The following is a 23,904-nucleotide window of genomic DNA, read 5'->3' as shown; positions in this document are numbered from 1 at the left end:
TGATATTAACATTTCAGTTGCGTTGGTAGGTATTTCATTTTCATTTGCTTGTTTAGCTATGTATGACAGGGTTATGGTTAGCTATGTATGACAGTTGACAATGTTGGTGTATTACAATTCAATATTTGGGTAGGCTACTCCAACTTCGTTGCTGGTCGATATGTAAACATTTACTTTTATATAAATTATTGATTGCATTCTTCGTAAAATAGTTACTTGGAAGGAATCTGTTTCTTAAGCAATAACATTGAACTGAATTGTTTAGGCCTACATACGTTTACTATGTTACTATGGTATTATATGGAGCAATCTTACATATTTATGAAGTTTCCAGATCAATAAAGTTCTATCTCTTTTTATTTGAACTGCCTGTATGTCCTCTTGATTATAGTATTACAGTGTGTACCTTGGTTATCAGCTATCATAGAATGGTGTCCAAATGGCTGCATGTGTAAGAAATAGGATTTGAACCAAGTGTTACAATAAAAAAAAGCTTTTATTAAAAGACCCCCCACCCCAAATTTGAACAAAACACATTTTTTGGCTGTTTGGCTGGGGCAGAAGAGTGGAAGGGGAAACAAAGACAGGTAGCCTAAGAAGTAAGGAAAGGAATGAGAGGAAGAACAGTGAAATGAATGAACAGTGTGATAAACGCAAATGATTACCAAATGATTACCAAAAAGGTTATAATTACTGATTTATCAAATACGCAGAGAAGAGCATCATCGAATAAAGATTAAGGACCTGGATTATATTTTACAGTATTGAAAACTGTTGAAATTACAATTCAGAGTGGAGAAGGCTGAAGGCATTGGCCCTAAAAGTGTCAGTTTCACCCACTCTGGATTATCGCTTCAAGAGACTGTGAAATGCTTTTTAAAAAAATGTAATTTCCCCTATTGGTGAAATGAACCTTGTCTTTTAGGTATAAACCACAGCAGTTAAACCTTATTCCAGGATGCTCTACGCTGTTGCCTCCTAGCTCTACACTAACAAATGCGTTCATCACACTGTTCACCCATTTCCTAGCGTGATTTAGCTTCCCCGGATGGTCAGCCCTCCACCAGCGTCTCTAAGTTTTATAACAAATAATTCAATACGTGAAGATTTGGTGATAGAGGTAAAGCATCTTCTTTTAAATATTATAAGCCTTGGTTTAGTTATTCAGTTCTGTTGGATTCCAGCCCACCATGGAATATATGGCAATGAAATTGCTGATAAATTAGCTAAAAGATACTAACCTAATTAGAAGAATTTAACCTTAAGTATATATATTTTTTATTTTTATTTATTCATTTCTTTTGTTAGTTTGTTTTATTTTGTTTATTTTGTTTCGTTAGTTTGGTTTTTTCTTTGAATTTATTTGTATGATTTAAAGTATGATTTGCCAACGTCCTTGTCCTTGTCAACGTCCTTGTCACAAACTCCTGTGTAGTAGTCCAGTAGGTCGCGGTATATGGGGAAAAACTATGATCCGCCACTAAACTAGAAGAAGAAGAAGATTTCTGCATCCGGTACATCACGGACTAGGTCACGTGTCCTGGCCACATACCGCGGAAGCAAATCGCTCCTGTATGTTACCATGCGCCACTGAGCCATGGACATAATAAAGGATGGACCACGGACTGGAAAATGGCCGCCCATTCATTCCTATGCAAACTGCTCAGTGGCGCAGGGTAACATACAGGAGCGATTTGCTTCCGCGGTAGCAAATTTCAATGATATGTGTGTTATATATCCGTGTTCAACGCCATTCATGTCAAGTAAAGGACAAATCTCAGACTTTGGAAGTTAATGGAGTTAATGGAAGTTAATTCGGAATTTAATTTAATTCGGAAGTTAATGGAGCCGTGCACACACAAAATATGTCCATAGCATGGAGCCGTTTGTTTCAGTACGGCTCCTTTCAGCTGCGTACCCAACGTAAACTGCTAATAAAACGCTTGAGGAGGCGTTTTGAAAAGAAAAAACATTTTTTTAGAACAGGGTAGAAATATAATTATGAGCCTTTGATTGATATCCAGACATTTCTTGCGGAGACACAATCCTGTTCCCCACTTGTATTGGAGTGGACGGCGATATCTACTTCTGGGCCGCATGAAATGACGGACCCCCGTCCACTCCCAGCTGAAACAGCTGCAATACCAGGCTTGGCCTCTGAGCACGGGTGGATTGCGGAAGTATATGCCTATCCTGGGGGCCTGCACTGAGCAGTTTGCATAGGAATGAATGGGCGGCCATTTTCCAGTCCGTGGTCCATCCTTTATTATGTCCATGGTTACCATGCGCCACTGAGCAGTTTGCATAGGAATGAATGGGCGGCCATTTTCCAGTCCGTGGTCCATCCTTTATTATGTCCATGGGAACATCGTATGTACACTCAAATTTTAGTGCATGAAATTAACCACTGAGAATTCGAACACCACTACAAAATGGCGAGCACCCTATATAGTGCACTATATCCGTGATAGGGAATGATTTCGAACACAGCTATGAACCACACCATTCACTCTGCCTGAATCAGCGGGTTTGGGGCGTTAGAGCGCCCTCTGGTGGACAAACTTTCTTTTTTTTTCTTTCTTTTTTTATATTCATTTATCGGCCATTATAAATGCCGATACCGAATAGTTTGAAAAATGCCTAATATCGGCTGATAATATCGGCCTGCCGATATATCGGTCGGGCTCTAGTCCACAGCACCTGGGCAATGTCCCGGGTTCCGATATCATGTGGTTTCCTGTAGACATAAGTAATCTTTTTCAGACAAATTATCTTTGCACCTTTTTCGTTTGTTATTCTCTTCACTTTTAATCCTTTTTATTCTGGCATGTTACATTACGTCGTTGTCATCTTAGTTTGTATCCTTGTACATGTAATGTCAATGTCAATCATCTGTCTAACTATATGTTGTTTTGCTTTTATGCTTTTGTATGTTCTATCTAACATCAACCTGCCAGGGAATACAGATGAAAAATAGTTTTTTAACTAAATGTGGTGCATTTATATGTCCGATACAATGGCTATGTTGATTAATGCACACTGTCCCTTTTTAAATAAATAAATGAATGATAAAAAAAAAAAAAGTCACACATCTGTATTAAGTACAAAAGCCCCCTTTTGCAACCTCCATCGCCAACAGTAATGCTATGATACCAAATCTCCTGTTTGCTGAACATATACCAGACAGGCTCACTTCGACATGAGAACAAACACACACACGCCACAACAAATACCAAACATAGCTACTCCTTGCCTAGACGTCCACTGCCCATCTGCCGATAATTATCGCTTTAATTACGTATTTATGCTTTATTGTTTGAACATAGATCGTTATCTGTTAACATCGATTTAGATCTGATTATAAAACAGACTGCAATAAATACTGATAACATTCCAATAAAACTTACCAATGACGAAATAAGTTGCACTGATGAAATGGATGAGATTTCCCAGGAAGATCATTTGCACGCCGTCCTGTATCACAAACTGTGATTAAACTGTTCAGCAATTTGCAGCAAATCCGCTCTAAACTGGTACTGTTACTGCATGTGTGTAGCAGGCGGCTACGAGGCTGTATTTCGCAAGTTCCTATTAGGGGAGCTCACTCGTGTCTCATTTACGAGGAATGCTTGGAACAGGTCTTTCTGTTGTTCCAATTGGGTCCTCAACCTTAGTAGCAGTCGTGACAAGAGCAGTATGATGTGGGATCTGACTAGCAGATGGTAAACCATTATAAATGGTAAATGGACTGCATTTATATATCACAAGAGATTCATGATGTTGGAGTTGTGTCATAGAGGTGTTTTGCTTCTTCTTGACTTTCACTCTAGATTGAAGATAATATATCCAGTGTGTCCACGCATCCTTAAAAAGTCTTTAAGGGTCTTAAAGTCATGTTTCTAAATTTAAGACCTTGAAAAGTCTTAAATTCGTTACAAATGTCGCATGCTGGTCTTAAATACTGTAACTCAAGGTCTTAAATTTGTCGGGGCAGGTCTATTTATTTTCTTATTTTTCTCGTGGGACTTTTCAGGAAGAAGGCCTATGGAGAAGGCGTATGACCGGGTCCCCCGGGAGAAACTGTGGGAGGTGCTGCGGGAGTATGGGATAAGGGGGCCTATCCTCAGGGCCATCCAATCCCTGTACTCCCAAAGCGAGAGCTGTGTTCGCGTCCTCGGCAGCCAGTCAGTTTCGTTCTCGGTGGGTGCTGGGCTCCGCCAGGGCTGCGCCTTGTCACCAATCCTGTTTGTGATATACATGGACAGGATATCGAGGCGTAGTCGTGGTGGGGAGGGGTTGCAGTTCGGTGGTCTGAGGATCTCGTCACTGCTTTTTGCAGATGATGTGGTCCTCATGGGATCATCGGCCTGTGACCTTCAGCACTCACTGGATCGGCTGGCGGCCGAGTGTGAAGCGGCTGGGATGAGGATCAGCACCGCTAAATCTGAGGCCATGACTCTTAGCAGGAAACCGATGGATTGCTTACTCCGGGTAGGAAATGAGTCCTTAGCCCAAGTGAAGGAGTTCAAGTACCTCGGGGTCTGTTTCGCGAGTGAGGGTACTATGGAACGTGAGATTGGCCGGAGAATCGGAGCAGCGGGGGCGGTATTGCGTTCGCTTTACCGCACCGTTGTAACGAAAAGAGAGCTGAGCCGCAAGGCAAAGCTCTCGATCTACCGGTCGATCTTCGTTCCTATCCTCACCTATGTTCATGAGGGCTGGGTGATGACCGAAAGGACGAGATCGCGGGTACAAGCGGCCGAGATGAGTTTTCTCAGAAGGGTGGTTGGCGTCTCCCTTAGGGATAGGGTGAGAAGCTCAGCCATCCGTGAGGAACTCGGATTAGAGCCGCTGCTCCTTTACTTAGAAAGGAGTCAGCTGAGGTGGTTCGGGCATCTGGTAAGGATGCCCACTGGGCGCCTTCCTTGGGAGGTGTTTCAGGCACGTCCAGTGGGGAGGAGACCTCGGGGAAGACCCAGGACTAGGTGGAGAGATTATATCTCAACACTGGCCTGGGAACGCCTCGGGATCCCCCCGTCAGAGTTGGTCAATGTGGCCCGGGAAAGGGAAGTCTGGGGCCCCCTGCTTGAGCTGCTCCCCCCGCGACCCGACCCCGGATAAGCGGAAGAAAATGAGATGAGATGAGACTTTTCAGGAAGGACATGTAAAGAGGCTTCTTTCTTGCTAGCTGCATATATAAATGATTACCTGGGTGTTTGCTAGCTAGTCTGCGACAATGAGTAGGTTAATGAGTCTCATTGAGTGACACACATGCTATGCTTGGGTTATAATACAGCGGGATCCCCCCACCATCGTGTGTTTTAGGTCTTAAATTTAATTCAAGGTGATATTAAAAAGGTCTTAAAAAGTCTTGACTTGCTGAAACCTGCAGATACCCATTAGCCGATACATAGAAAATGGCAAGACAAAAACAATGTCTTAGGTTATTGGTAAAAATGACTTGAATTGACGGGCCTATCATTGTCAGATTAAAAGGTCGTTCTGGTTTTATCCAGGGAGTGATGATCGACCCATGCATTGATATTGACCCGGAGTAAACATGCATCAATTAAAATGTCATTCAACACAGTCATTCGATCAGTAAAGGAAATTATAGCCTGGTTATGGCAGTGAGCACAGATAACCACTAGAGGGCGACCTTGACACATCGGAGTGAATGTGTCTGTTGTGTTTATTGAATTTTCTTGGTCATTTAATGGGATTTTGTGTTTTCAATTCTTGTTACCACAGATAGATTATCTTCGTAGCCGATCAATAGTGAATTACGAAGAGCACGATCCGTGGCCCTCGACCATGCTGACTAATTAAATTAGCACGTCTTGGCTACTTCACAACAATTGACTTTACCACAATGCTGCCCACAAAGTTTCGATTCCTTCCCCTGGCCTTCAGGACTGGGAACACTGATCTCGCCAGGGCCACACAGACACACACACACACACACATTGTGGCAACCCGGCCGTTACCAATTAAGGAGTTGCAGAGCACCTGAGGAACAGGTGGAGAAGCAGCTTAAATAGCCTGCTTCTCCACTCATTCGGGGCTCTCTCAGCCATGTGGCTCGTGCCGGGAGGGAGACGCTGGGATCGGTAGCCACGCCGACCTCACCGACGGACCGGACCCGGACCCGGACCCGGAGACCCCTCACCCTTTTTGCCCCAGTGTGGAAGAAACTTAAGTTGATGTATGATTTCCCCTTTTTATTGTGAGCTGCACGCAATAACACCGCTGCACCGCAACCCTGCCTGAGCATTTGTTTCGGGAATCGCAGCCGCCGCCGACAGGGGATTGTCACAAAACAAGCACATACACACACACACACACTAGATGTACCCCTATTGCAAATAGTGTGCTTCTTTTTACTGTAAATATTGTTGCTTATTTTTGTCACTACTGTTGTTTTTGCACAATCCTGTAAGCATTTCCACTCCTATTTCATTGTTTGTTACCAATACAGTTCTTACAGTTCTTGGATCCGATCCACTGAAAACACTGGGCTACCAGTTATTAAATATTGTTTAAAATTGCACATATCAGTTGATGGTGCCTTGTTGGACTAAGATTGTGTTTGCATCAGGTTCTGTGGTTGGAATTAGGACAAAAATGAATCCTGATTCTCGCTACATTCATGTTTCAGCCTACGTTTTTCCCTATATTAAATGTTCGTCACATTGAGCATGGTTGACCTTTAATGGCAGTGAAAAGAGTCAAAATAAGCATTATGAATCTTAATAGATTATATCAGTTGTAATTTATTGATCGCTCTTCCGTGGTATAAAACTCACACAAAGAATGATAACAGTGTTAGCATTAATACCATAGCTTAATTACTATCTCCTCCCCACGTTAACATTTTCCTCGAGTTGCGCACCAGTTATACTCAGAAATGAAGGCCTTGAGCTCTGTGTGGGCTGAGGTATCATCAAGTATCTTCATCTTACAGTACACCAATATACTATTACGTTATACTGAAGGTCACTAAACATGGTAATCCAGAATTTGCAGAGGGAAAATAGTGGAATATCTCATGAAGAACAGTGTAATCATCTGGTGTAAATTGTTTGCTAGCCACTTTAAGTTTAATTCAAAATCTAAAAGTCTTCCCTGTTTGCCTAGATGTCACAAAGCAACCCAAGCTTGAGAGATCTCCCCATCCCCCAGTAATTCTCTTTCGTGCACGTGAGGTTAATATCCACTTTGGCCTTTACTCTTAAAGCTGCTTAAAGTAAGATTTAAGGGCTATAGTTTGAGTGTTATTTGTTGTCAATGCCATATCCGTTTGTCAGCTATCAGTGACGGAAATACACAAATCACTACGGCGTTTGTTGTTGTTTACTTCTGCTCTTTTCTGTTCCCTCCCTTGACAACTCTCAAACCTTCCCTACGTTACCATTACAAACCAAACCCCTGCCGTTCTTACTCTATTGCATTGTGTCACCAATCCAAAATCCAAAGTGAATCAAGACTTGTGTGCAGGTTCATTCTGGGTGGAACCAAAGACGTGTAAAACAGCAGTCCCCCCCCCCCCAAAACCCACCCCACTCCACCAGCGTTCCAGCAGACAGACGTCCTACTTCCTGCCGTAGGCCAAGGCACCGTACGCCACCACGCCCACCACCGCCACCAGAACCGCCCCCCCGCACAGCATCATCGGCAGGTCGGTCGATCCGGCCGGTTCCGCGGCGGCGGGGGCGGGAGCCTCCGTCGTGGGGTTCTGTGGGGTTCTGTGGCCCGGAACCTTCTCATCTCCCACGGAGCCCAGCGGAATCTGGGAGAACCGCGGTTGGTCGGCGGCGGCGGCGGGCTGGCCGGCGACCACGGGCACCAGGACCGGGGGGGGGAGGAGCTCCTGCCGGGAGTACCGCTGCTCCTCCACCACCTCCGAGGGGCGGCAGGAGGAGGAGGAGGAGGAGGAGGTGATGGAGGGCACGGGCGTAGACGTGCTGGAGGGCGGCTGGAGTTTGAAGATGGGCATTGGGGCCGTGGCCGTGGAGGCCTCCCGCCCGGAGAGGTGGCGGCGGCCGCCGGCACGCAGCGCGTCCTCGGCCGCCGCCACCAGGAGCTGGGAGCTCAGGTGGCGGGGCTGCTGCTCCTCCTCCTCCTCCTCCTGCTCCCGCCGGAGCTCCTCCAGCTCCTGCTCCCCGCCCAACATACTCAGAACGCTGCTCTGCATGTCGTCCTCTTCCTCGCCTCCGGCCGTCTCTACCTCCTCGGCCTCCTCTTCCTCGGTCTCCACAGCCTCCTCCTCCTCGTCCTCCCGCTCCAGGTGGACCATGTCGGAGGGGGAGGAGTTGTTCTCCTCTCCGGGGAGCAGCACCCCTCCCTCACTGCTGTCCAGGCTCTTGGCGTCCTCGGGGTCGGGGTCGCCCATGGTGGACCAGGACTCGGCCAGGAGGCTCTCGCTCTGCCAGGGGCCCGGAGGGACGTCCCCCTGGCTCAGGGGCAGGGTGGCGGGGCCACGGCTTAGCCAATCGGGGCCGGTGTCTCCAGACAGGGAGGAGGCCCCACCGGCGCCCCCGTCCTCCCTGCTGGCCGTCGCCTCCCGAGCCTTTCCCTCCAGAGTGAAGGCCGGACGGGCTGCGGAGAGAAGCCCAGCGTCACGGCAACAGAGAGCCAGGTTTATATCGACTTCATCATTCAATATAACACACATTTGAGTAATATATAGATACCAGCATACAGTTTATACCAGTGCAGGCATAAAGCAATGCATATAACAATGCTAGATACTTAAAATGATACTATTTAAGAATTATAAAAACACATACAATATTACCAAAGTATTACTATTCATTTTTTTGTATTTCGTTATCAATTAATTATCCAATGCTTTCCCGTGGTATTTTTTTGGTCCCGTGGTCGTTATGTTTCCAGAGCAGCCAAGGCGATCGTGCCCGTTGAGACACAAGCACATTTTCAGATCGGAAAAGTTGTGCCGGCACGGCTGTGGGCTGCAGCAGCTATGTTTCTATGTATAGCCCTGTCCCTGCATATCTTTCTATCTTTAGGCACTATATACATCTCCATCTGTCACCAGAGAGTGGAAGCCATTCCAAAGATTCACCGTGACGTCAGCAGTGGTCAGGAGTAAGGATTAACAGGGATCGTGATGTCAGACCTTCAAAATCTGCCCTGAAATTCCAAAAACATACAGCCGTGATTTTTGGAAACTAGACCAAAAGTTTGTTTGATTCAACTATTGGCCTAGCCAAATAAATCATTGACGGTTGTTAATATAACCTTTACTGACACTTCTTGGTATAAAAACGGCCCTCTTCACACTCGCTCCATGTATCCACTTGACTGGTGGAAAATATTTACAAGCCTTTAAGGCCCAGAATAGCTATTTTCAACCCTTGTTCTTCCATGTGCCGCCACTTTCACACCAGGTTGCATGCGAGCTTGTGAAACTTGGCACCAGTGTTCAGCAGGAAACACTTCTATCCAAGGGGACTTCCATCAAAACCCCAAAAGAAGTTCCTACACTTGCAATGAAGAATAAGAAGGTCTTCCAGTTTACCAATGCACCAACAGCAGTACTGTTTGCGTCTTAACTCGCTGTTATCTCTGCTTGGATCTATACAGTCATTTCACAAACATCATCCTTTATCCCAAGTACAAACCATCATGTTGGGGTCATCCATAAGGAATCATTAATTTGTAATGACGTAAAACTGGAATGAGTCATCCAAATTAGTGGCCACCTTTTTGGTGGTGACTCATTTCCATGTCTAAGCTGGGAGTCCTGCTGGCCGATAGGCTGAGGCCTATAGGAGGAGGGACCAGATTGGGGGAAGAGATGTGTTTAAACAGTAAAACTCACCAGGCAACTTAGAAATCAACCCCAGACGGTTTCCTAAGTAACGGTATGTTGTTTAAAATCAACAAACTATTTCAACCGTGTGAAATAATGTAATTGGATTTCCATTGATCTTGGAAAGCCAAAGGCCAGGGAACACAATCATTGTAATGTGGAGCCCTTGATATAGTCACACACAAGTGACACATACACAGAACGTCAAATATCATTGACCCCAAAATCAATCACAATTAAGACAAGGTCAGCGTGCTAAACCAAAACAGGATGCGGCTGAATAAAAACAAATGCCCAAAATCCCTAAATAAACATGAATAAGATCAACCCATGATCTCTTTCTTTATATTTCCTTTCCTCCCTTTATAGAAAGTTTGATTAGCCATGGCTATGCTAAAATAGTAACAAGTGACCTTTTGACGACCTATCTATGCAAATCGTACAATACAATTCATTGGATGTATAATATCACTTGATTTCATGTATCACTTTTCTTCTAATTTGATTAACTGTAAAAGAGAAACAACAAAACAAAGCAGTCGTTCATGTTGTTCTGTGGATGATGGCAGATTCTGTTTAGAGACAGACAGACAGACAGACAGACAGATGGAGACAGACAGAGAAGAGCAATAATAAAAGAGGTCTACCTGGGCACACTTTGAGAACAGCTTACTGTAAGAGTTGCTGAGATGCTTTGGATCAGAGAGCGACGCACCGGACACACGGCACTGAGAGGCAGACAGGCATGCTGTAACTGCCACATGACAAGCCAACGCTACGCTCCAGTGAGGCGCGCGCTCGCTCTCTCTCTCTCTCTCTCTCTCTCTCTCTCTCTCTCTCTCTCTCTCTCTCTCTCTCTCTCTCTCTCTCTCTCTCTCTCTCTCTCTCTCTCTCTCTCTCTCTCTCTCTCTCTCTCTCTCTCTCTCTCTCTCTCGCCCCCCCACCCCGCTCTAGCGCTCTCGCTCCCCAACAACACACATCGCACTACCTCAGTCTTTCCTGCACACACACACACACACACACACAAATCATCAATTATATAATTTCTCAATTACAGTAACAATGCAGCTCAATAAATTGACGTACATTAACGCAGCGAACACTCATTTATAATTATTGGACATATTGTTAAATAGTTCAAAATAATACATCAAACAATGTGCCCACTCTGGTTTTGCGATATATGTAGATATCCAAATGATAAATGTAAGTGGGACAGTAAAGCTTGGGCATTTTTTTTAGGATATTGTTGGTAAATATTTGTAAGCGTCTTAGAGTACCATATTAAGCGCTATATACATTTTATTTATTATTATTATTATTAAATATGACATTGCGTACATTAGAATAGTGCCGCACGCAGACAGATGATGCGTCACATTCCACGTGATACAACATTTGATGAACAATCCTTCTTTATTCTAGCAGTTGAGAGTGGTGTGCATGCACATATAAAATACATTTAAATTTCCTTAAAGAAAAATATCGTCTATATCTCCCCTGAAAGATGACTTGACTGAATTAAAATATCCTAGCGGAGGATTGGAGATCCCATCCTATTGGCTATCAAGCCGGAAGTCGCATCACGTGACATTGAAAATCAGCTGATCCTCCGTAGACATCTTTACGAGTCACGACTGCAGCGATTAATTCCATATTTCCGTTACCTCCAATTCCAGGTTATATATGTTTCTTGTTTCTTTCCTATCGTAATACACTATTTGATTGCCTTTTTTTTTTACGTTCATTTATTCCGAAATTATTCTAAACAAGTGCATTTCTCGTAGGCCTAGCGGATCTTGACGGCTGCAACCATGGCGCTCAGCGATGCCGACGTACAGAAGCAGGTACGTTTCATTTTAACCTTCACGATTCATTAATGCATCCTTCGCTATTTATACATTATCTTTATTTACTATTTATTTTGAAATGGCTGCTGGGTAACCTTCGTTTTCTACTGTGTCTCATTATGCAACGCTTAACAAGGAGTGACATTGACACTGGGATAATATTATAGATCTATTATTAATTTACTTTACAAGGTCCATGTATCGTCATTTTTGCCATTCGGTTTTAGCGCCGATATTGCATTACGTTAGATATTTTCCGAATAGGCAACAACATACACGATTAAACTGCACTGCAGATGGCCGTGGCAGGTTCTCCTGGTCACGTGATCAATGCCTTTGCCTAAAAGGGACATTTGAATGAAGTTTTGGATAACTGGTCACACGCGTTGTTCCAAATAACCGCAACCACATTCCGAAAATATAGCCCGACATCTAAAATAGGTCATGGAGATGAGTTTGATGCATAGTGACAATTCTTAAACATGACAAATTCAACGCCAGGGTGTTAGTTACAGTCAAGGAATGCTCCCGAAGGAACATTGAATGTTCTTGAGGGAGCATCAGTTTTAATAAAAACTATTTTGACAGCCCTGGAGAGATGTGCATCACCTTTGTAGCCTATATGATATACATGTGTGTGTGTGTGTGTATTGTGTGAATGTTTGCAATGAATGAAGGGAGGAATGTGTTTTTTTTATGATTAATGAGGAACCTTACTTGCGTCACCATTCAGGTTTAATGTGTCTCTCTGTTTCAGATCAAGCACATGATGGCCTTCATTGAACAGGAGGCCAATGAGAAGGCAGAGGAGATTGATGCCAAGGTACCGTAACATACAGTCCCATTTTCTGGACCAGACTAGATAATAACTTAGTATTTTTACCAAATGTCATTGTGCGCGTGTGTGTCCCGATGCAGGCAGAAGAGGAGTTCAACATCGAGAAGGGCCGGCTGGTGCAGACACAGCGGTTGAAGATCATGGAGTATTACGAGAAGAAGGAGAAGCAGATCGAGCAGCAGAAGAAAATGTGAGTAGCCAGTGAGTCACGTCTGGGCTGTGTCCTCAACTTCCTCTCTCCCAGGGGGGGGGGGGGGGGGGGGGGCTGTGCCAGCATTGTCCCGTGATCAGTGACTTCCATAATTGTATTTAGTTCTTATCATCATTGAACAATTTAATTGTGCACTAGGTTGAGTCAGCGATGCCTGTCTATACCATTCAAAAAGCTTTATGCCATGACTATTGTTGTGAACAGTATAACATTATTTATCTTTAGTTATTATATATATATTTTTTATAAATCTTTTTATTGGAGGATCAAGCATTTTACATTTTACAGGAAGTAAGACAGTTCTCCAATTTAGTTATCTTTAGTTTTTGTACCTGATGGAAGTATGTTTTCTTTCCCTACGGGAGTTTTGTACTTTGTTAATGCATAATAGTAAAAAAATGATATATATATATGTATATTTCTATACATTGGTAGTCAAGGCGGGGCCCTATTGTTTCTAAGAAGGCCGCCTTAACCCTACAGTGCTGGGGGAAACACTGGATCCCTTCTCACGAGTTGTGCGTGTGTTCCCCTTCCAGTCAGATGTCCAACCTGATGAACCAGGCCCGCCTCAAAGTACTCAAAGCGCGCGATGATATGATCTCGGTGAGTCCTCTGTCGTAACCGTGGAACAACGCGTTCCTCCCGACGCTCTCTCCCCGGCAGCCAAAATCGAATGTGCTGCTCCTTCCTCACTCAGAACCTCTTGTCGAGGTGATGTTTACTTCACTCGTGGTCCGTCGTGTGTCCTCAGGAAATGTTGAACGACGCGCGTGAGCGGCTGGCGACCATCGCTAAGGACCCCGCCAGGTACCCGGCCCTGATGGACGGCCTCCTCCTGCAGGTCTGTGGAGCCACCCCCGCGGCGCAGATATGACCCCCCACAGCCCCTGTAGGGCCCTTATAGGGCCTCTAGTAGGTCATGGCCTCTATAGGGGCCTCTATAGGGCTGTAGGGCCTCTATAGCCCCTATAGGGCCCCTAGTAGGTCATGGCCTCTATAGGGCCTCTGTAGGGCCCCTATAGGGCCTCTATAGGGGCCCTACAGCCCTATAGAGGCCCCTATAGAGGCCATGACCTACTAGGGGCCCTATAGGGGCTATAGAGGCCCTACAGCCCTAGAGAGGCCCTATAGAGGCCCCTACAGAGGCCCTATAGAGGCCATGACCTACTAGGGGCCCTACAGCCCTATAGGGGCTATAGAGGCCCTACAGCCCTATAGAGGCCCCTATAGAGGCCATGACCTACTAGGGCCCCTATAGGGGCCCTACAGCCCTATAGGGGCTATAGAGGCCCTACAGCCCTATAGAGGCCCCTATAGAGGCCATGACCTACTAGGGCCCCTATAGGGCTGAATCAGCCCTATAGGGGCTATAGGGGCTCTACAGCAGAGGCCCTAGAGCCTATAGGGGCCCTATAGCAGAGGCCCTAGAGCCTATAGGGGCCCTATAGGGGCCCTAGAGCCTATAGGGGCCCTACAGCAGAGGCCCTAGAGCCTATAGGGGCCCTACAGCAGAGGCCCTAGAGCCTATAGGGGCCCTATAGGGGCCTTAGAGCCTATAGGGGCCCTACAGCAGGGGTCACCAACACAGGGCCCGCGGGCACCAGCGGGCCCGCAGGCCTGTTCTGAAATAGCACTGCTCATTCTTGAACAACTCTTTCCCACCTTTTTTAAGGCATTGTTGATAATTATCGTGAGAAATCATTAACATGATCAGTGTCATCACATAGACGAGTATCATTAATCATAATCTATAACTAAAGGCAAACTGAGCAAATTTGTTACTTCAGAAGAGTGATTCAAACTGGGTGCCCTTCATATGACTCGGTACCCATGAAAGAGCTCTCAGGTTCAAAAAGGTTGGTGATCCCTGTTCTAGAGCCCCTATAGGGGCCCTACAGAGGCCCTAGAGTCTATAGGGGCCCTATAGGGGCCCTAGAGTCTTGAGCCCTACTGGTGTAGGGGGGTCCAAGACGCCATCAAGCTGCTACTTTTTGAAAAAACATCCTTGGATCACTACGCAACTAGTAGTTCTCGTCTTTGTCCTGATTACTAGAATGGTGAGTAGCACCAAGATGGAGGCTTTGAGCTTTTCGCCTTTGCGGGTGACATCATGTCAAACCTTCCTTTACCTGGAATTTAATCCTGTGGTTTTTTTTCATCAGGGATTCTTTCAACTTCTGGAGCCCAAAGTGACCATTCGCTGCCGCAAGCAGGACGTCCAAATGGTGCAGGTGGGTGATCTCATCTCTGACTGAGCTATGAAGCGCAAGCACTAAGCCATATCTTGGTTTGGGAGCATAATGAACTTGTTGTCGTGGTTTTTCTTTCCAGGCCTCCATTCAGAGGAGCATTCCTGCCTTCAAGGAAGCAGTGAAGATCAACCTGGAAGTCCGCATCGACCAGGACAACTACCTCTCCCCAGACATGTACGTCCTTGTACAAGTTGTCTTGTAACCGACAGGTTGCTAGTTCGATCCTTTGCAAAAGGTGTTGATGTGTCCCTGAGCAAGACACTCGGGCCCCGTCCACACGAAGCCGAAACGGGCGAAACCGTTACGGTTTCGATCTATCCGGTTTCGAAGTATCTCCGTAAAGACGAAGCCAAGCGAAACCGGATAGATCTGTAGAAACGCTGTAGTAAACATTCCAGGCCCATAAGGGGCGCTGCTTCTGGTACACAAATCCAAAAGAAGAAGAGGCGAGCATGCGCATAAAGGCTGCCCCCCGAACCACTAACAACACAAACAAACAGCTCTTCTACGATGGCGAACTAGATTCTCAATAAATAATGGCTTAGCAACCCAACAAGGGACATGATATGCTGCAGAACGATTACAAGCTTGTAGTCCGCTATCATCTTTTTTGTTGTGATTTCTGAGACTCCGCGGGCTTAAGAGCCATTGGCTAGGAGGTCGAGGGGTGGGGCGATGACGTCATGGTTTGCGGTTTCAGTCGGTTTCAGGCGTCCACATGAAACCAAAACGAAACCGGATAGATTTGAAACCACCTCCGAGGGTGGTTTCAGAAGTTTGCGGTTTCGGTCAGCGGATTCGCCGGCTTCGTGTGGACGGAAGGCCGAACCGTACAAGACCTTTGCGGTTTCGCCATGAAATCGGCTTTGTGTGGACGGGGCCTTAACCCTGACTGCTCGCCTTGCATGGTTGACTCTGCCGTCAATGTGTGCATTAACCGATGTAAGTCGCTTTGGATAAAAGCGTCTACTAAATGCCCTGATTACCATTAAAATGGAAGAGTAACTATTACCGGTACATAGATGTGAAGAAAGAGCTGGTTCTTTTATACAAATGTCCGCACCCCCTCTCTGTAAAACGGCACAAAACAATCAATTTGGACGTTTAAGCACAAGAAACCTGAAGTTGTGTACAGTTTAAACCACTTAATGACATTCAGTGTAATTGGACAGTTGGTTCAGGAGCCCCCCTCATCACAAGAACAACCATTGATGCTTGGTTCGTCGCAATTGGGAAAATGAGATCAGTTTGTCACCGTCAGACTTACCTGATTTAGGGCCATTGAAGATTTTCAAGCTTTGTCTACACCTAAAATAAGGTCTTTACGTTCGCTTGACCCGATGGTGACCCTTGAACTAGTGCCAGCCCTCGAATTAACATTGTCTGTTTTTCAGACGCATTTCATTGACAAAAATGGCGCTGGATTTTAATTCTTTTATTTGCATGCTTTAGGATAGAGCTGAGAGAATATAACATTTCAAACCAAATCTTTGTATTTGTGGTATACAGCGGGTGTGTTGGTATTTGGTATTTATACTCCTGCCTCTCTCTTCAGCTCCGGAGGTGTTGAGCTGTACAACGCCCGCGGGAACATCAAGGTGGCCAACACCCTGGAGAGCAGACTGGATCTCATGGCTCAGCAGGTACGTTCACTTTAAAAGGTGACATATTAGTAGCCTGGCTAATGCCAGACCAAGCTCAATCGTGGATTGGACGTTGGTCTGGAGAGGCTGCTGTCATAATCTTCAGCACAAGAGGCGTGATCAACGATTAAAACGATTCTGTACGCAATTGGCTGCTTGCCGTCGCTTCCCTGTCGTCATTGTGTTAAACCAGCCAATAGCGTGCCAGGGGGAAAAGCCCGCTTGGTGATTGGCTCCCGCAAAAAAGTATCTGAAGCAGAAAGAAATGTATTGCTCTTCTCCAGAAGGAGATAGTTTTTTTACTCTTAATTCTCAAATTTTCAATGTATTACTAATAACTATTTTGATAATAGATGCAGAAATTACAATGTGCTGTTTCAAATTCGGTGTCACATTTTATTGTGATTCTCATCTATCCCAACGGTTTCCCGGTTTGCACATGCATGCGTTCGACAAGTACGGGAGCGATAGTTTCACGGGAGTGCGCCCGCTTGTCGTGCCTGCCATGGCAGGAATCGAACACATGTCTCCAGAACAGATAGGTAACAGCTCTACCACCTGCGCCACAGAGGCACCAGCAATGATTTGGTGAGAGGTTATAATTGACTTCACAATTCACCTAACACTGTTGTTTTTTATCGACCGTCATGAAAAAAAACATAAGGGGTAACACTGTCGTTTTTTATAGGTCGTCATGGAAAAAAGAGTAAGGGGTAACACTGTCGTTTTTTATAGGTCGTCATGGAAAAAAGAGTAAGGGGTAACACTGTCGTTTTTTATCGGTCATGAAAAAAACATAAGGGGTAACACTGTCGTTTTTTATAGGTCGTCATGGAAAAAAGAGTAAGGGGGGTAACACTGTCGTTTTTTATCGGCCGTCATGAAAAAAACATAAGGGGTAACACTGTCGTTTTTTTATAGGTCGTCATGGAAAAAAGAGTATGGGGTAACACTCGTTTTTTATCGGCCGTCATGAAAAAAACATAAGGGGTAACACTCGTTTTTTATTGGTCGTCATGAAAAAAACATAAGGGGTAACACTGTCGTTTTTTATAGGTCGTCATGGAAAAAAGAGTAAGGGGTAACACTGTCGTTTTTTATTGGTCGTCATGAAAAAAACATAAGGGGTAACACTGTCGTTTTTTATAGGTCGTCATGGAAAAAAGAGTAAGGGGTAACACTCGTTTTTTATTGGTCATGAAAAAAACATAAGGGGTAACACTGTCGTTTTTTTATCGGCCGTCATGAAAACAACATAAGGGGTAACACTGTCGTTTTTTATAGGTCGTCATGGAAAAAAGAGTAAGGGGTAACACTGTCGTTTTTTATAGGTCGTCATGGAAAAAAGAGTAAGGGGTAACACTGTCGTTTTTTATCGGCCGTCATGAAAAAAACATAAGGGGTAACACTGTCGTTTTTTATCGGCCGTCATGAAAAAAGAGTAAGGGGTAACACTGTCGTTTTTTATTGGTCGTCATGAAAAAAACATAAGGGGTAACACTGTCGTTTTTTATCGGCCGTCATGAAAAAAGAGTAAGGGGTAACACTGTCATTTTTTATTGGTCGTCATGAAAAAAACATAAGGGGTAACACTGTCGTTTTTTATAGGTCGTCATAGAAAAAAGCGTAAGGGGTAACACTGTCGTTTTTTATTGGTCGTCATGAAAAAAGAGTAAGGGGTAACACTGTCGTTTTTTATAGGTCGTCATGGAAAAAAGAGTAAGGGGTAACACTGTCGTTTTTTATCGGCCGTCATGAAAAAAACATAAGGGGTAACACTGTCGTTTTTTATAGGTCGTCATGGAAAAAAGAGTAAGGGGTAACACTGTCGTTTTTTATCGGCCGTCATGAAAAAAACATAAGGGGTAACACTGTCGTTTTTTATAGGTCGTCATGGAAAAAAGAGTAAGGGGTAACACTGTCGTTTTTTATCGGCCGTCATGAAAAAAACTTAAGGGGTAACACAGTCGTTTTTTATCGGCCGTCATGAAAAAAGAGTAAGGGGTAACACTGTCGTTTTTTATTGGTCGTCATGAAAAATACATAAGGGGTAACACTGTCGTTTTTTATAGGTCGTCATAGAAAAAAGCGTAAGGGGTAACACTGTCATTTTTTATAGGTCGTCATGGAAAAAAGAGTAAGGGGTAACACTCGTTTTTTATTGGTCATGAAAAAAACATAAGGGGTAACACTGACGTTTTATATTGGTCGTCATGAAAAAAACATAAGGGGTAACACTGTCGTTTTTTATAGGTCGTCATGGAAAAAAGAGTAAGGGGTAACACTGTCGTTTTTTATCGGTCGTCATGAAAAAAACATAAGGGGTAACACTGTCGTTTTTTATCGGCCGTCATGAAAAAAACATAAGGGGTAACACTGTCGTTTTTTATTGGTCGTCATGAAAAAAGAGTAAGGGGTAACACTGTCGTTTTTTATAGGTCGTCATGGAAAAAAGAGTAAGGGGTAACACTGTCGTTTTTTATCGGCCGTCATGAAAAAAACATAAGGGGTAACACTGTCGTTTTTTATTGGTCGTCATGAAAAGAAAACGTAATTCAAATACAAATTCTTTATTTTTCCCGTAAGAGAACTTCATTTGTGGTCAGGCACATACAAACAAGACATACTTCAACAATAAGTAAAAATAAGGAAAAAAGAGTAAGGGGTAACACGTTCAAAATATCCACTATGTTTGAGGAGTGTTGTTGGTGGGACTTGAACCCAGGTCTGCAGTGCTTGTGAATGTCAGGACACTCCACTCGACCACAGACATGCAAGCAATTATGTGGTCGACGATACATTTAACACGACATTGATTCCTACATGACGTCAACTGTTAGTATAACTTCGGAGCTTCTCTCTCTGTGTGTCCCGGTGGTACACCGGAGATGGTTGACAGCCTGAAACCATGATCTAGACTGAGATCTGGAGACATGGGTTCAAGTCCCGGCAACCGCACTCCCCCTGAAACTCCTAGGTGACAAGTAGGGAGACACTAATTTAACTTTATTAATTTTCGAACCTTTGACCAATAAGAGGTGCCTCTGTATTTGAGCTGTTACCTATCTGTTCTGGGGACATGTGTTTGTTTTCCTCCACGGTGGGTGGTGGGAACACATGTCCAGTGAAGGGATCCATACTCTCACACATTCATTTCGAATGACTGTCTGGGGGACTGGATGGCTGTGAATGAGTGCACTCATTCATAGCCATCCATTCTCCCATACAGTCATTCCCACTCACCCATTCACCCCGAATCACCGTCTGGGCAAATTGATTAACGTGAATTAAGTCATTCACAGAAATCAATTCACACAGACAGTTATTCGCAATCATCCGTTCACCATACATTCATCCCCACAAAACCTGCCATGGCAGGAATCGAACACATGTCTCCAGAACATACAGGTAACAGCTCTATCACCTGCGCCACAGAGGCACCAGAAAGGATTTGTTGAGAGGTTATATTTGACTTTACAATTCACATGACATCGGTTCAAAATATCCACTATGTTTGAGGGAGTGTTGTTGGTGGGACTTGAACCCAGGTCTGCAGTGCTCGTGAATGTCGGGACACTCCACTCGACCACAGACATGCTTACAATTACGTGGTCGACGATACATTTTACACCTCAATTAACATGACATTGGTTCCTACATGACGTCAACCCTTAGTATAACTTCGGAGCTTCTCTCTCTGTGTGTCCCGGTGGTACACCGGAGATGGTCGTCGCACACAGCCTGAAACCATGATCTAGACTGAGATCTGGAGACATGGGTTCAAGTCCTGGCAACCGCACTCCCCCTGAAACGTCTAGGTGACAAGTAGGGAGATATTAATTTAACTTTATTAATTTTCGAACCTTTGACCAATAAGAGGTGCCTCTGTATTTGAGCTGTTACCTATCTGTTCTGGGGACATGTGTTTGTTTTCCTCCACGGTGGGTGGTGGGAACACATGTCTAGTGGAGGGATCCATACTCTCACACATTCATTTCAAATGACTGTCTGGGGGACTGGATGGCTGTGAATGAGTGCACTCATTCACAGCCATCCATTCTCCCATACAGTCATTCCCACTCACCCATTCATTCCGAATCACCGTCTGGGCAAATTGATTAACGTGAATTAAGTCATTCACAGAAATCAATTCACACAGACAGTTATTCGCAATCATCCGTTCACCGTACATTCATTCCCACAAAACCTGCCATGGCAGGAATCGAACACATGTCTCCAGAACATACAGGTAACAGCTCTATCACCTGCGCCACAGAGGCACCAGAAAGGATTTGGTGAGAGGTTATAATTGACTTTACAATTCACGTGACATCAGTTCAAAATATCCACTATTTTTGCAGAGTGTTGTTGGTGGGACTTGAACCCAGGACTGCAGTGCTTACGACCATCTTCCCTTATTAACGTGAAGACACTCCACTTGACCAGAGACATGCTAGTCATTACGAGGTCGAAGTTATATTTGACATGTTATGTTCACATGACATTGACGTCAACTAGAAGTATAACTTCCGAGCAGTAAGCTCTGTGCGTCTCGGTGGTGTACTGGAGGTAGTCGAAGTACAATTAACCTCAACTGCGTTCTGGAGACATGGGTTCAAGTCCCGGCATCCACACTCTCCCTGAAACTTGTAGGAGACATGTTGGGTGACAATAATTTAACTTTATTAATTTTCGAACCTTTGACCAATAAGAGGTGCCTCGGCATTGGAGCTGTTACCTATCTGTTCTGGGGACATGTGTTTGATTTCTTCCACGGTGGGTGGTGGGAACATCTGTCTCGTGAAGGGATCCATACTCTCACACATTCATTTCGAATGACTGTCTGGGGGACTGGATGGCTGTGAATGAGTGCACTCATTCACAGCCATCCATTCCCCCATACAGTCATTCCCACTCACCCATTCATTCTGAATCTCCGTCTGGGCAAATCGATTAATGTGAATTAAGTCATTCACAGAAATCAATTCACACAGACAGTTATTCACAATCATCCGTTCACCGTACATTCATTCCCACAAAACCTGCCATGGCAGGAATCGAACACATGTCTCCAGAACAGATAGGTAACAGCTCTATCACCTGCGCCACAGAGGCACTGTCACGTTAAAATTGTACCGGGGGTGAAAATTGTACCGGCCTACGTCATCGTTTGTTTACATCCTGACAACCTGCCCGGCAACAGACGACGCGATGCAGAAAACATGTTTCCAAACGACGAAATAACATAATACAGATAGCGGATCGCTATCTGTATTATGATAGATAGCGATAACACTTGTTTTTACTTTATATTTGTATTGTATTTAATTGTTTAATCGAAACAATAAAAAAAATTGCCCGCGAAACGGGCGATCGCGTCAAATGACAAATGTTTTGCCCGCGAAACGGGCGATCGCGTCAAATGACGTAGGAGGGTTCTTGAAACATAATACAGATAACGGATCGCTAGATAACACTTGTTTTTACTTTATATTTGTATTGTATTGAATTGTTTAATCGAATTTAGCTAGTAAACTGAGTGTTTTAAGCAGGTTTCATAGTCTAGAATGTTCAAGAACCTTCCTACGTGATTTGACGCGATCGCCCGTTTCGCGGGCAATTTTTTTTATTGTTTCGATTAAACAATTAAATACAATACAAATATAAAGTAAAAACAAGTGTTATCGCTATCTATCATAATACAGATAGCGATCCGCTATCTGTATTATGTTATTTCGTCGTTTGGAAACATGTTTTCTGCATCGCGTCGTCTGTTGCCGGGCAGGTTGTCAGGTTGTCAGGATGTAAACGATGACGTAGGCCGGTACAATTTTCGCCCCCGGTACAATTTTAACGTGACAGCACCAGAAAGGATTTGGTGAGAGGTTATAATTGACTTTACAATTCACGTGACATCGGTTCAAAATATCCAATATGTTTGAAGAGAGTGTTGTTGGTGGGACTTGAACCCAGGTCTGCAGTGCTTGTGAATGTCAGGACACTCCACTCGACCACAGACATGCTAGCAAAAACGTGGTCGACGATACATTTTACACTTCAATTCACATGATATTGGTTCCTATATGACGTAACCATAAGTATAACTTCGGAGCATTTCTCTCCCTGTGTGTCCCGGTGGTGTACCGGAGAGGGTTGATGCACACAACCTGAAACCCTAATCTCGACTGAGATCTGGTTTCAAGTCCCAGCAACCGCACTTTCTTTGAAACCTCTTGGAGAGAAGAAGGGAGAAGAAAACATTTTAGATTTTTTCATTTTAAAACCTTTGACAATAAGAGGTGCCTAGGCAGGGGAGCTGTTTCCTATCTGTTCTGGGGATTTGTGTTTGTTTCTTCCACGGTGGTCGGTGGCAACATTTTTCTGGTATTTCTTATTCTTAGGCAATTATTAAACATCCACAATTGGCTTTCAGATGTATTGTGATGCAAGACCTTTTGCAGTTTTTTGTCAGGGTCAAGTCCCCCTAGTGTGAGGAGTTTCGGACCGTACACTGGTGGATTCAGATGGCTGTTTTCCACTTCTCTCTGTGCATTATATAACAACGTGTTCCCGTTTACAGATGATGCCTGAAGTACGAGTGGCACTTTTCGGAAAGAACCCCAACCGCAAGTTCTTGGATTGAGCTGCTTTCAAGAAGTCTCCATTTTGTTTTATATTTTGTGGTGTAAAATATCCCATTCCTGTGTCGATAGAGTTATATTCCATTCAAATTCCAACTCAAGAGGAGACACATTTTTGTTGTGTGACGTATTGCTGTAATGTTTCTGTGCAACTACAAGTACGGGTTGGAAGCGCTAATGTAAGACCTGAGGTTTGAGCAGCGAAGAATAAGACGTGTATTGTGCTGACACTGCTTAGTAAAGGGACATTGTGATTGGTTGGATGTTTAACATTTCAGGCGCTGATTAGATCCTAAGAATTACATATTATTTTGCTTGCTTACAATTGGTCTATTATCCATTGGCCCCTCATTACAAATTGCAAAGAGCATTGTTTTACTTTATGTCTGCTCAGACCAATCACAGAGTGAATGAAGTACTAGAAAAAATATGACTATTTGGTGAAGTTAATTTATTAATGTTACATTTATCGTACATTACATATGTGTATCGGATGTGTGGCTGTGGTTGCAGTGTGTGTATATCAGGACTCCAGAGGTGTGATTAAATTATAAGTGTATACGGTTGTTTGTTCTTCATTGTCTGTTATTGAAAATATGTAACAAAGTAAAAAAATTATGATCAACTCCTA

The 23,904-nt window shown here is 44.2% G+C and overlaps 2 protein-coding genes and 1 long non-coding RNA gene across 3 annotated transcripts; 1 reads left to right on the top strand and 2 right to left on the bottom strand.

Annotated features, from left to right (window-relative positions):
- Positions 1-6,753: 6,753 nt before the first annotated feature.
- On the bottom strand, positions 6,754-10,644 carry LOC132447966 (histone H3.v1-like). Its single transcript, XM_060039030.1, has 2 exons — positions 10,509-10,644; positions 6,754-8,598 (listed from the first exon to the last, which is right to left on the bottom strand). The coding sequence occupies exon 2, from the start codon at positions 8,390-8,392 to the stop codon at positions 7,592-7,594; it is 801 nt and encodes a 266-aa protein (XP_059895013.1). The 5' UTR covers positions 8,393-8,598; positions 10,509-10,644; the 3' UTR covers positions 6,754-7,591.
- Positions 10,645-11,379: 735 nt separating this feature from the next.
- On the top strand, positions 11,380-23,839 carry atp6v1e1b (ATPase H+ transporting V1 subunit E1b). The gene is made up of 10 exons (XM_060039031.1): positions 11,380-11,514; positions 11,623-11,682; positions 12,443-12,508; positions 12,604-12,713; positions 13,274-13,340; positions 13,489-13,578; positions 14,900-14,968; positions 15,069-15,163; positions 16,545-16,632; positions 23,213-23,839. Exons 2-10 carry the CDS (start codon positions 11,650-11,652, stop codon positions 23,273-23,275), a joined length of 681 nt encoding a protein of 226 aa, XP_059895014.1. The 5' UTR covers positions 11,380-11,514; positions 11,623-11,649; the 3' UTR covers positions 23,276-23,839.
- LOC132447979 (uncharacterized) lies at positions 11,499-12,693 on the bottom strand. The gene is made up of 2 exons (XR_009523278.1): positions 12,569-12,693; positions 11,499-12,025 (listed from the first exon to the last, which is right to left on the bottom strand). It is a non-coding gene; the product is annotated as an uncharacterized LOC132447979 (long non-coding RNA).
- Positions 23,840-23,904: the final 65 nt, after the last annotated feature.

The sequence above is a fragment of the Gadus macrocephalus genome, chromosome 19 (assembly GCF_031168955.1).
Source record: "Gadus macrocephalus chromosome 19, ASM3116895v1".
Taxonomy (NCBI): domain Eukaryota; kingdom Metazoa; phylum Chordata; class Actinopteri; order Gadiformes; family Gadidae; genus Gadus; species Gadus macrocephalus.
This window is presented reverse-complemented; position numbering and strand designations above follow the sequence as displayed.

Coding starts and splice junctions, on each gene's coding strand:
- LOC132447966 (XM_060039030.1), bottom strand. CDS start 8,392: ATGGGCGACCCCGACCCCGAGGACGCCAAGAGCCTGGACAGCAGTGAG.
- atp6v1e1b (XM_060039031.1), top strand. CDS start 11,650: ATGGCGCTCAGCGATGCCGACGTACAGAAGCAG. Junction 12,714..13,273: donor ATCGAGCAGCAGAAGAAAAT/GTGAGTAGCCAG, acceptor TTCCCCTTCCAG/TCAGATGTCCAACCTGATGA. Junction 16,633..23,212: donor TGGATCTCATGGCTCAGCAG/GTACGTTCACTT, acceptor TCCCGTTTACAG/ATGATGCCTGAAGTACGAGT.